The 14,020-nt window shown below is 39.7% G+C and overlaps 2 protein-coding genes across 2 annotated transcripts; both read left to right on the forward strand.

Moving 5' to 3' along the window:
- The first annotated feature begins 2,148 nt into the window (after window positions 1-2,148).
- Window positions 2,149-2,670, forward strand: LOC139947380 (C-type lectin domain family 4 member E-like). Its single transcript, XM_071945286.1, has one exon. The coding sequence runs from the start codon at window positions 2,149-2,151 to the stop codon at window positions 2,668-2,670; it is 522 nt and encodes a 173-aa protein (XP_071801387.1).
- Window positions 2,671-13,212: 10,542 nt separating this feature from the next.
- On the forward strand, window positions 13,213-13,749 carry LOC139947384 (perlucin-like protein). Its single transcript, XM_071945289.1, has one exon. It carries the CDS (start codon window positions 13,213-13,215, stop codon window positions 13,747-13,749), a length of 537 nt encoding a protein of 178 aa, XP_071801390.1.
- Window positions 13,750-14,020: the final 271 nt, after the last annotated feature.

Raw genomic sequence — 14,020 nt, forward strand, 5'->3', positions numbered from 1 at the left:
CCTGCTTTTGGCCGAAGATTGCACCACAGAGCATCCAAAATGAAAAAAAAAAATTCCCGGGCCCTTGAGCTGGTCCAGACCCACGCCGTAAAGGCTTCACACTCGCATGCTAGTATCGCTTTTTGACAGATTTGCCCCCTAAAATTCGTGTCACAGATCACACCTGAAGATGACCAAAAAGGTTCTGTACTGCTGCTCACATTTTAAAAGCTTTATGTTTTGTTTCATTCATTATGCCTGTTATTGGCCTTTGATTGCACCTCAGAGAGCATCTAAAAGTAGTGTAACAGGTGGTTATCGATGATAAATACAACATATTTGTGTCTTAAAAATAGAGTTTCAACAAGCAACAATTGCTCCTGGAAAGGACGTATGAAAGTGCACCGATCATTGTATTATAAAAACAAAATCAATAGATCTACGATAAATACAATTTTACACAATGTGTGTCTAACAAAATCGAGTTTCAACGAGCAACAAGTGCTTCTAGAAGTAATAACGTAAAAGGACGTGGTTATTATCTGTTTGCAGCGATGGACAAATCCCGTTTCCATAATTGTATTACTATAACTGCCTCATCACATCACGTCGTTCTAACCGCAAACTGCCTCCAAATTACTGCACGTTTTAAAGATGCTATGTCAGATTTTTGGCCCCAAACATTAAAAAATATATTTTTTTGAGTGAATGGTATTTCAAAGAGTATCACCCGCTCTAACGAAAACAAATAATTTTTTACTTTTAATGGTAAGGAACCATGACAACAATTTAAAACGTTTCTTATAAAACACATTAGAATTGGTCACGTGATATTTTTAGCACTTTTGAGCACTTTATTTCACTGCTACTAATAATTGGCGGACTTTTTCGAGCAATGGCTCAAATGAAAGCTTGTAACTTTCTCGACCCCCATCAAAATACCTATTGAATTTTAAATCAAAATGTTTGGGTAAAATCGGCCAAAAAACTGACATAGCATCTTTAACTGGATTTAAACTCTGGTGGTTGCATGGCGTTAACAATTTAATATTCAACTTCAATTGATTTTGATCTCCTGTGGCATTTAAGCGGTGACGTTAAGACTGAAGTTTTCTCCACGATGTGATTGATGTTTCCTTTTTTGGTGTTATGATTAGCACAGGTTGGTTGTTTTTCTTTCTGTCCAAATCAAAGCAGTTGACACCCTCAGTCAGTCGAAGCGTGAACAATTCATGAAAGACATAAGAAAGGTACTAAAAGCAAACAGGTTGGACTCATCAGTTTGGGGGATGAGTATAGTAGGAAGGTGTACTATTCACGATTTCTATTTACCCAATCAATATTTTCCCAGTGTGTTTTCCCACGCAGTCAATATTTTTCTTTGCAAGAGCCATTTTTCAGAGGGAGTAAATTACTTTTTTATCCATATCAAAATAATAACAAGTAATATCGCTTGTGGCTGAAGTTGATTGGCCAATAAAGTATCTTACAAACAATTGTGGCTTCTGAATGGTTGGACCAACGCTGGTGTTCATGTTTATTCATAATTCGTTGTTGGTGATAGCCAATCAAAGTGTGCGCTTTTTAGCAGACGACATCAGAAGCGAGCTTGGTTGCGAAACAGAAATATGAGATATTACAACTCGTCTGCGATGCAACCGTTTAGGTCGACTTTGTCTCTCTGAGAAGAATATTATTCGTACTCGGGGGGAGCTGTATCAAATTACGTATCGTATTAAGTAATCTTGTGTTTATCCACGCCAAATTGTTCATAGTTTAAAGAACACTATTCACAACATTTTGTCAGACCGACAGATTAAGATGTTGACTCCAAACTGTAACGCATCACAACTTGTTTGAAGATTTATTCACCCAGTTTGTTATTTTCCTTCGTAACCTCTTCAGGAGAATTTATCCCAACTAGGAAGCGATGTGAAAGCCTAACAACTGAACAGCAAACCATTATTGAATTTGATACATTCACAAGATTGATATTAAAGTCAACACTGTTTACACTTTGATGATGCGAAAGAAGTAACCATCGGAAACATCAACCAAAGAAACACTTCTGTGTGTAAATTTCAACGACGGAGCAGTTCATATCCGAACTGCAACCGGCACAGTATACTCGCACGTTAACGTGTAGAGACATTTCCTCTAGGCGCCAAAATGTATTTTGTGTTCTTCATATCGTTCACTGCCTTGCTAGAAAGCTGTTGTTTTGGAGAAGTTGCATCTCAAGATCAGCAATGTTCTACTTTTATGAGTGACGACTCATCATGTCCGGAGTCTTGGCATTACTGGGGAATCTCATGCTACAGGGTCACGGAGAAGACATTTACCTGGGCGGATGCTAAAGACGAGTGTAGAAACCTGGGTGGTGTTCTGGGTGTACCAAGCTCTGATCAAGAAAACGAGTTTATAGCGCAATTGATTCCATCTAGTAAGGGAGTATGGCTCGATTGTAATGATCTCGAGGTCGAGGGGAAATGGAAGTGCAGAGAGGGTAACGTAGAGGTCGCTTACAGAAACTGGTACTTTACTGAACCGAATAATGTGAAAGACGATGAAGATTGTGCAGCCCTGAATAACGGGTACGATGAGAAGCGCCAATGGCATGATTTGAGTTGCAGCAGCAGCACAGAAAGAGCTCTTTGCAAAATGGCTGGTAGACCAGTTCTTCACGTGTGACAATTTGATCATCGAAGCTTCGAGTCGATATAGTTTTAAAACATTATTCATAAATACCCCAGACAGTTTCTCTACTCCTATTGGTGGAGAGCGCGTCACGTGGGGGTGTTTAAACGGTTGATAATGACCAATGTTTATATTCGATTATCACACGGAACGCAATGGACCCTTCCCGTGAAATAATTTTATGCTATTAGTAACATCGCGTAATCTACTTCTAAGCGCGCGCGTAATCTATTTCTTAGCTGCGTTCAACCTTTGTCGAAGTATTTACGGTTAGTTTGGTTTGCCCCTCTACGTTACTCATTGGTATCGAAACACGAAACAACTTTACGATATCTCGGGATTCACAATATGGGGCGCCACCATGAGTTTCTAAATGGAAGAGAGGAGGCCGACCGGTGACATCGACTCTTTGAATATTGGAAATGACTCATTTGGGTTTTGAGTCGAGATGGAAATGAACAATAAAACATTTCATTTGTCCACCGACCAGTGGATACAATCGATGAACTAAGGCATAGTTTCCGTGCACGGTCACAATAGTTACAATAACATCTGACGGCCACGATTGATAATGAAGAGAATTAACGCGTTCCGTATCTCAGCCTGTATGAAAACCGATTGACTTGTTTGTACATTATTGCCAACACGTCACTTCAAAGATTTATACCGGAACTTCTGTGGCTGCCCCGATTACGCGATGGCAGACGTCACTGCTGAGAAATTGGTACAATAGACTTATTTTTGGAGTAACCTTTGTCGTATCTTGCAGATTTTAATACCAATATGAAGCGACATGACTTTAATTAGCTTCATAGTTTGTATCGATGGAAAGAGTTGACTAAGGCGTTACCCTGACAACATATCATGTTTGTCGGTCCCTTGCCTTTGTTGATGGATTGCAGATTTGTCTTACCCGTGGAGCTGGTCATTTTTTGGAGGCTAAATTTGTAAAGACTGGTATTTTGTTTTCAATCCAGAAAGAATACAAAACACGTACCGTCTGTGGCTAAGCTGATTTTACCATATGCCATTGCGAAAACTAGTGGCGTGTGAATGGTTAGACGACAGTTTGTGTTCATGTTTATTCATGATGCATTGTTGGAGTAAGCCAATCAAAGTGTGCGCATTTTTAGCAGGCGAAAGCAGAATTTGACGAGCTTGATTGCGAAACACAAAAGAGAGATTACACGATGCAACCGTTTGGGTCGACTTTGTCTCTCTGAGAAGAACATCGCTTGTACTTAAGGAGAGCTATATACCGGCAATGTTATCTCATTGTCGATTTATCTCCATCAGCGAGTCTTGTACATCTGTCTTGTATTCATTTTGACGTCAATCATGAAAACCTTAATTTTGTTATTCGCAGTTGCCTTTTATTTCGTTGTATCGAGCTGCAATGAAGGTTTTATCTGCCCCTCTGAGTGGGTGTTATTTAGCGAGTCATGCTACAAGTCAGTGATGGAGAGAATGACTTTTGATAACGCAGTCGACACCTGTACCGCTCTGAGCAGCCGTGTGGCATTCCCTATGTCATTCACAGAGCACCAGTATATATTGGACATGGTAAGTTACGTCGGAGGAGGTGAATTCTGGGTTGGCTGCACTGATAGGGAGGAAGAAGGAAAGTGGGTGGAGCCTGGTGAGGGAGGCGAAGAATGTAGTTTCGTCTACTGGAGATCAGACGAACCCAACAATTTAGGAGGAGAAGATTGTGCCGTGATGGATCCTAACTCCTATGGTCGTTGGGTGGATGTTTCGTGTACCTGGCTGAGGTACGTGCTCTGTCAGCGCCCCGCCGTCGCTCCATCCCCAACCACCCCGCAAATCAGCCTGCACTGCCTGCAAGCAGACACCAACGGCCGCTTCGCATCCAACTGCCTGACCGGTCACGTCATCAAGGAGTTACCGATCAAGGGCGTGGTCGCGTGTGGCTCAGCGTGCCGGGATGATCCTCGATGCCGCTCCTTCAATGTACGACTTGGACGCAGCAGCAAAGAGAAGATCTGCCAGCTCAATAACGTCACTCGTGAAGAAGCTGATAAAGCAGATATTGAGGTGGATAACTCTTGTTACTATTTCAACAACTGACATTTAATACGAAAATAACAGACCGAAAGAGAACAAATCGATTTGACTGCAAAGTTAGTTGAGAACGGATTGCTCTATCGATCTTAATCTTACCATCGATATGATTTTTGATCAGATATCGATGGCGACTTTCGGTAAGTTGCACTTTTGGAGTATATGAGCATTTTGCTTTAACTTAGCCCGGCAGCAACGAATCAACGTATGCTTCATTTTAATGACATCACGTCGCCTATAAACAATTTTTGAAACTATGACTTTTGGGGTTTTCCCTTTCACGAACCACATAATAATTCAAAAGTAGGATTCGGAACTTTGCTTGGTGGAAATACGATATAGTAAGGTTTGTGCAGTAGCACCATGTAGGACCTAATGACCTCGAGTTGGGGTGGTTCTGAAAAGAACCGTTGGTTTTCAACTCGACGTTTCAATCAGTATGGTCTGATCGTCTTCTGGAGAAAGCTGTCTCCAGCTGGCTTTCTCGAGCAAACTGATTGGTAGAGTCTTTTTCGTTATAAAATAAATATCTGATTTTGTGAAGCTTGTAATTTGCAACACTTGTGATGAAAAAATGCAGTAGACACTAGTGCAACATCTGTTGCTTTTATTACATTTCTATGTGTGTTTTCAGTGAAATTTAAATGTGAACGCCGGTTAATGCAAAAAAATAGCTTTATAAAGGTTTTGTAGTAGGCAGTAATAACACCAAACCAATGAAGCTGAAATTGTCACAACAATTGCAGTAACTTTGATGCTTCGCTTAAAGCCATTGGACCCTTTCGGTTCAAAAAAAAAAAAAAAAGTTCACAGATTTACAAATAACTTACAGGGTTTACAGAAGGCAATGGTGAAAGACTTCTCTTGAAATATTATTCCATGAAATGCTTTACTTTTTGAGAAAACAGCAAAACAATATAAATTCTCGTTAACGAGAATTACGGATTTATTTTAAACACATGTCATGACACGGCGAAACGCGCGGAAACAAGGGTGGGTTTTTCCGTTGTTATCTCCCGACTCCGATGACCGATTGAGCCTAAATTTTCACAGGTTTGTTATTTTATATAGAAGTTGTGGTACACAGAGTGTGGGCCTTGGACAACACTGTTTACCAAAAGGGTCCAATGGCTTTAAATTATCCCGTGTTTAATTACACTACGTGCTTTTTTCCATTCCTGCAGTCCAGTAAGCATTGAGGTCATTTTGTCAATTGCTTCAACTTTGTCCAGTATTTAAGGCGGAAATCTGAAGAAAAATTACTGGTAATAATATGAACCATTGAGTCAAGAATAGTAAAGTTGAAACCATGAATGTTTTTAAATAAAAAACCAACAACATACTTTTTTTGCACACTTTAACCGACTTCAGAAACGGTAGTGTGTATCGTGGGTAATTAAAGAGAAAACTGTCAGTTATTGATGGGCCAATCCTTTGTCTCATGGTATTAAAGAGATGCTATAAATGAATTTGTATTCTGCAACTCCCGTAAGTACAACTTGTCATTGTAGTAATGCTGTGTAGTAAAGGTATTTTATTGTTTTGAAATAAATGGCTAAAGCGTCCAATACATTTAACCATTTAGCCACTGTACCGCCCAGCCGCCTATAGCGATACACTGTATGCGGTACGAGGAAACCTCGCTAGCTTGTGTTTGTAGAAAAAAAAAGGAACATCAAAAGAAAACTCGATAGTCATTAGTAGGTCTACGCATTTGTTAATATATCTAGTTGTTACATATCGTTATTAATTCTCCCTTCACAGTTGACTTGTCGAAGCTAATGATGAAATAATTTAGCTCTTACGAAAAAAAACGCTCATTAGTAAACAGGAAATTGTTCATCATTCATGATGATATTGTCAAAAATTAACGCCTTCGCATTTAACCAGTATGAGCATTGAGCCAGACAAAAGCCTTGAAAAGCCATTGTGTCCATTTTATCCGTGCACAAAAATATTCGCCATAAAAGTTACCATAGCCGTTTAACGAGAGGCATTTATTGTTCCCATGAGAACTTGTACTTTTATACAAATATTACCGAAAGGGTAAAAAATTGTGCATACACATTAAGCCATGGCTATATTTTAAAATTTGAACTACGATTCCAGTAATTTACTGCAATAATCTTGAGAAATTGGATTTCAGCAAACTCGGGCGGTGCAGGGACTAAAGGGATAAATTGACAATTACTTTGTATTCATTGCTGGTGGTGCAAGGAAGTGTATTATGTCTTGGCGGTGTTTGGTTGGCTGCTGATGAGTAAAAATGAAGGGCCTTCCAAGCGGCGGAAGGGTGGGGTCCGGTGTGGCGGTCTCCCCGCTCTGGCATGCTCAGAGCTCCAGCATACCAAGTACGGTAGTATTACGTCATGCCGTGCCTGCGCACACCAAGCGAAAAGTAGTCGATTTTAGTGCCGTGCCGAGTGCTCTACTCGTAGCTGTCTTGGCGGCGCCCATAAGTAAATCGTGTGGTGATGAACGAGTGGAGCGGCTGCGACAGTATTGTGAAAAAAGTAATCATGTAATAAAGTATTTAACGAGTGGGTGCTACGCAGAAGGTTTTTCTGAAAACCAGAAAATGGTTTTAGGTTGCTTCGCCCGTCGAAAAAGCACTCGTACGGTAACACAACAGGTCTCGAAGATTTAATCGCGGTGCGCGCGGTAGGGGAAGTTATCGTACACTCGGCAGAGCACCGGAGACGTGAGCCCGCAACGCCAGCATGGTACATCATCCCGGAGAGCTAGGCACGCCAGAGCTCTGAGACCGTGATTACTGCGTGCCAAAATGCCCTGTGACGTCGCCCAGAGCTCTGAGCATGCCGGAGCGGGGAGACCGCCACACCGGTGTGGCGGTCTCCCTGCTCCGGGGCTGTACCAGTAAATTTCCCAATCAATCAATCGGGACCTTCCTTGAAAATTAAAAAGTAAACTTAAATGAGCTTGTAAACCTCGTTCGCACTCATAAAACAGATGGGATTTGTAGAGCTAAATTATCAGAAACATTGTTTAACAAATCAAATACTTGTCGATGTATCTTCCCATGAACACCTTAAAAAAGGATCAAAATTTTTAAGCTCCTCCCCATCCAGGCAAGTTGTTATGAAACATTAAAGTCTGCAATCATTAAAAATATATCTGATCGTCTTCTGGAGAAAGCTGTCTCCAGCTGGCTTTCTTGAGCAAACTGATTGGTAGAGTCTTTTTCGTTATAAAATAAATATCTGATTTTGTGAAGCTTGTAATTTGCAACACTTGTGATGAAAACAATGCAGTAGACACTAGGTGCAACATCTGTTGCTTTAATTACATTTCTATGTGTGTTTTCAGTGAAATTTAAATGTGAACGCCGGTTTATGCAAAAAAATAGCTTTATAAAGGTTTTGTAGTAGGCAGTAATAACACCAAACCTATGAAGCTGAAATTGTCACAACAATTGCAGTAACTTTGATTCTTCGCTTAAATTATCCCGTGTTTAATTACACTACGTGCTTGTTTCCATTCCTGCAGTCCAGTAAGCATTGAGGTCATTTTGTCAATTGCTTCAACTTTGTCCAGTATTTAAGGCGGAAATCTGTAGAAAAATTACTGGTAATATTATGAACCATTGAGTCAAGAATAGTAAAGTTGAAACCATGAATGTTTTTAAATAAAAAAAAAACAGCATACTTTTTCGTACACTTTAACCGACTTCAGAAATTGTTGCATCGTGTGGGTAACTAAAGAGAAAACTGTGAGTTATTGTTGGGCCAATCCTTTGTCTCATGGTAAGAGATGCTATAAATGAATTTGTATTCTGCAACTCCCGTAAGTACAACTTGCCATGTTTGTGATGCTGTGGTATCTTGTCTCAAATTGTAGTAATGCTGTGTGTAAAGGTAGTTAATTGTTTCAAAATAAATGGCTATAGCGTCCCATACAAAGAGATCAGTGCTCTTGTTTGACTTTTAAGTTTTTTTTGGTTTTTTTTACCTTATTTTACATTTATTTTTGACAATTACTTTGTTTTCATTACAGGTATTTTTCTATTTAAAAAGCAAACAAGGTTTCATGCAAATGGTTTTGCTGAAATGGAATATCACTTAATATCCATTCTGCAGGTGGCGCAGGGAAGTTTCTTATATCTTGGTGGGGTCTGGTTGGCTGCTGGCTATTAAAAGGGGGAAGGGCCTTCCAAGTGGCGGTAGGGTGGGTCCGGGCTGTAACAGTAAATTTCCCAATCTGTCAATCGTGACCTTCCTGATAACGAGTAAACTTAAAGGAACACGTTGCCTTGGATCGGACGAGTTGGTCAAAACAAAAGCATTTGTAACCGTATTTTATAAAATGCATATGGTTGGAAAGATGTTTTAAAAGTAGAATACAATGATCCACACAAGTTTGCCTCGAAATTGCGTGGTTTTCCTTCTACTGTGCGAACTAACATGGTCGGCCATTTATGGGAGTCAAAATTTTGACCCCCATAAATGGCCGACGTGTTAGTCGACAAGGTAAAAGGAAAACCACGCAATTTCGAGGCATGTTTGTGTGGATCATTGTATTCTACTTTTACAACATCTTTCTACCCATATGCATTTTTTAAAAAACGGTTACAAACGCTTTTCAAAGACCAACTCGACCGATCCAAGGCAACGTGTTCCTTTAAATGAGCTCGTAAACCTCGTTCGCACTCATGAAACTGCTGTGATTTTGGATGTTGTTACGTTCAAAGTAGAGCTCAATATGTGAAACATTGTATAAAGGATCAAATACTTGTCCAGCATGTATCTTCACATGGACACCTAAAAAACCTACTTGAACGAAAACCGCAAGTGTACAAATATCAATATCACATTAAACAACAGAACACATTATAAACAAGTTGTAAAAGAGTACCCGTTAAAAAAATCGCTCAAGCTGTTTTAAAAGGGTAAAAATGTTTAAGCTCCTCCCCAGGCAAGTTATTATGGAACATTGGGTCGTATGAATACAAACTAGTATTTGCTAGTAATTGTCAGTATTTACTACTTTTAATTCATACGACCCATTAAAAAAAAAAAAAAAGTTAACAGATTTACATAGAATTTACAGGGTTTACAGAAGGTAATGGTGAAAGACTTCTCTTGAAATATTGTTCCATGAAATGCTTTACTTGTTGAGAAAACATCAAAACAATATCAATTCTCGATAGCGAGAATTACGAATTTATTATAAACACATGTCATGACACGGCGAAACGCGCGAAAACAGGAGTGGGTTTTCCCGTTATTTTCTCCCGACTCAGATGACCGATTGAGCCTAAATTTTCACAGGTTTGTTATTTTATATATACAAGTTGTGATACACGAAGTGCGGGACTTGGACAATACTGGTTACCGAAAGTGTATAATGGCTTTAAACTTGAGCATTGTTTGATATAATTATTCATTCTGAAACGACTGAACTCTTCCAAATAAAAGTATTTATAGAACTACCGAAGAACTATCGTACAGACCAGACATTATTGTCCGCACATTAATGTGTTGGATAAAATCAGCTCGTTTTGAAGCAGCCACGAGGACCAAGCATTGGTTTACGTTGGTTAGTGGTCTTTCATCCTGTCACGGAGTCTTGTCATTTTGGCGCCTTTTTTATTTGGAAGGAGGCAAGAGGTTTATCACAATGAACGGTACGTTCCGATGTTCGATCATAAAAGACAAGTTTATCCTGACTGATTCCAGAGGGAAACGAATCAGTGAAACCTCAGTGTCTTCAAGATACCGAGGAGGTACGCTTCAGAAACTGGGATAACGGTCAAGTAAATCCTCCCATGGCTTGATGATTTTAAATAGTTTACCAAAGTATGTTGCCTTCCACTTTTATCGTAGTATACAGTCAGTATGGTTTGCCTGCATGCTGCTCAATGATCCAAATTAAGAGATACATAAGATTTTGACTACGAAACGCTTGTTTGATATCTTAACCCACAATACAGTGCGCCACCAAGAGTTTCAAAATAGAAAAGTGTCGGCCAATCGGTACTGAGACTCTGCATTCTTCCAATGTTGAAAATGACTTATTAACTTGGGGTAACTTTGAGAGTAGATGAACTTGAACATATTGTTATTTATTACACAGCTAGCGCAGTAACTCTGCGCTTGTATGTAAGCGGGAAAATGGTGTTCGTAAGCGCAAAATTTACATCATAAGATGTTTAAATATCATGGGGGTATCTTGGCCGAGCGGATAAGAACACCGAAATCAAGCTCTGATGATTCTGTTCAGCAGAGTGTGGGTTTGAATCCCGGTCGTGACACTAATTTTTGTGTCCCAGAACAAGACACTTCACTATAATTACTTCTCTCCACCCAGGGGTAAATGGGTACCTGTGAGGGCAGAGATGGTTCTTGTGATATATTTAGCCGAGTAGCGCATTTGTTGCACAAGGCTGTAACTCCCCAGGGAGCTGAGATGGTTTCAGGAATGATTTAAGGCCGGACCAGGGGTATCAATTGAAGCACTTTGGGACACCCAAAATAGCGCTATACAAAAACTCAATATAGGTTTTCTCGGTCAAATTCGGCAAATGAGCAGTCAATTTCATTTTCATGCGTTTGAATTAAAGCTGCAGTTGTTACTGCGGTTCAAATTCAGAATTCGGCCATTCAATTTCGTTTTGGGTCGAGTCAAATTCCTTTAGCATTCCTTTAGTTCAACTTAGTGTAGCGTCATTTTTTTTCGTGACACACACGCCTCAAGAAGCGTCTGCGAATTTGAATGCTGCTTTGATGAATTGTTAAATTGAATAATTATTTTGTTAATTCGAATGATGTAACATTACATTTGACTAATCCCAAAACGAAATCGAATGACCCTTTTGAGTAGCATTCGATTTTGCGCGAAATAGAATAGCTTGGTGGTTAAATTGGCTGCTCATATTCCGAAATTGACCGAGAAAACCTATATTATAACTCAATATTTTAACACTCTGGTGTTATTCAAACACAATACGATGTTAATTTTGATTATCTGAATCTAAATGCGACGACAACATGGTGATTTTATTTGCAAAAAACCTTTACTTGACTAACAGGAGAAATCACCATACAATCGATCCAAATATGTATCACAGCAAGTAAAATTGTCTTTATTTGACACTTTATAAGAATTAAATACTTGCAACGGATAACATTATAGAAATGCATGTTTGAATCTTTGTACTGTGCAGAAAATAATCTTTGCACTGGTGTGGGAAAAAGTAATAAGGACGAAACTATAATTAGTAAACTGGTGGTGGGAACAACCAACATTCATGGTTTCTCACCACTCCTGGGGAAACCGTTCTTTCTCTCGGCCGGGATCTTCCCTCAGGAACTCACTCCCCATCAAACTGAGAAAGGAGACTGATCCACAGTGACCTTTTGGTGACGTTAAGGGTGATTGATGTTTCCGTTTTGGTATTATGGTTGAGAGGTTCGTTGTTTTTCTTTCTGGCCGAATCAAAGCAGCCGAGACACTTCAGTCGAGGCGTGTACAACTCATGAAAGACATAAGAAAGGTTCTGAAGCAAACAGGTTGGACTCATCAGTTTGGGGGAATCAAGATCAGTATAGGAAGGTATATTATCCACGATGGCTTTAATTCTATTTACCCAATCAATATTTTTCCATTTTGTGTTGGAGTGTTTTGAAGGGCGCATTGTATCAAAGACGCAGTCAATATTTTTCTTTGCAAGAGCTATTTTCAGAGGGAGTAAATTACTTTTCTATCCATATCAAAATAACAACAAGTAATATCGCTTGTGGCTGAAGTTGATTGGCCAATAAAGTCTTTACAGACCTTTGTGGCTTCTGAATGGTTGGACCAACGCTGGTGTTCATGTTTATTCATAATTCATTGTTGGTGATAGCCAATCAAAGTGTGCGCATTTTAGCAGACGAGTTTAGAATCGAGCTTGGTTGCGAAACAGAAATAGGAGATATCACAACTCGTCTGCGAGGCAAACCGTTTGAGTCGACTTTGTCTCTCGGAGAAGAATATCATTCGTACTCCAGAGGAGCTGTATCAAATTACGTATCGTATTAAGTAATCTTGTGTTTATCCACGCCAAATTGTTCATAGTTTTAAGAACACTATTCTCAACATTTTGTCAGACCGACAGATTAAGATGTTGACTCCAAACTGTAACGCATCACAACTTGTTTGAAGATTTATTCACCAAGTTGGTTAGTTTCCTTCGTAACCTCTTCAGGAGAATTGCGGTGCAAAGTCTGTTTATTACAACTCAACAACAAATTGATTGTAGTTGAGACATTCAAAGGATTTATCGAAGTCAACAAAGAAGTAGCTATTGGAAACATCAACCAGGGAAACAGATCTGGTGTGACAACCTCAACTAGTCCATATCCACACATCTGCCATGGTTTACAGGAACTGCAACCATTGGTTGTAACTTATAGAAACCACCGTGTACACGTAATGTATAGAGACTATAACACGATGCCAATTAGTGTCAATATGTATTGTGTGTTCTTTACATTTGTGTGCACTGCCTTGCTAGATAGCTGCTGCTTTGGCGTGGTAGCCTCTCGATACGAGCAATGTTATACATTTATGTATGAGAACCGATCCTGTCCAGAGCATTGGCATTACTGGGGAATCTCATGCTACAAGATCACTGAGATGAGATTTACCTGGGCAGATGCTAGAGACGAGTGTAGAAACCTGGGTGGTGTTCTTGGTGTACCGAGCTCTGATCCAGAACACGAGTTTATAGCGCAATTGATTCCAACTGGTGGAACAGTATGGCTCGACTGTAACGATATATACGTGGAGGGGAACTGGAAGTGCAGAGAGGGTAACGTAGAGGTCGCTTACAGAAACTGGTACTTTACTGAACCGAATAATAAGGGAGATGAAGATTGTGCAGCTTTGAATAACGGGTATGGAAATGAGAGCCAATGGCATGATGTGAGTTGCAGCAGAGAAGAAAGAGCTCTTTGCAAAATGGCTGACAGACCACTCCTTCACGTGTGACAGTTTGAATATTGAAGCTTCGAGTCTTTGTACTTGTGTTGAAACCTTAAGTGTGATATTAATGGAAAACTCCGTTTTGGGTCGACTAATTGTCTCTCTGAGAATAACATCATTCGTACTTAATGGAGAGCTGTGTCTTATTATCATATCGTGTATAAGCTGCCTTTGTGTGTATTAATCTACGCCAACTTGTTTTAAAGAAGTTCACAACATTTTGTCAGTAACCGACAAGTAGAAAATTTTTACTCCAAACTTTAACGAATCACAACTT

This window comes from Asterias amurensis, chromosome 14 (genome assembly GCF_032118995.1).
Source record: "Asterias amurensis chromosome 14, ASM3211899v1".
NCBI classification, from domain to species: Eukaryota; Metazoa; Echinodermata; class Asteroidea; order Forcipulatida; family Asteriidae; genus Asterias; species Asterias amurensis.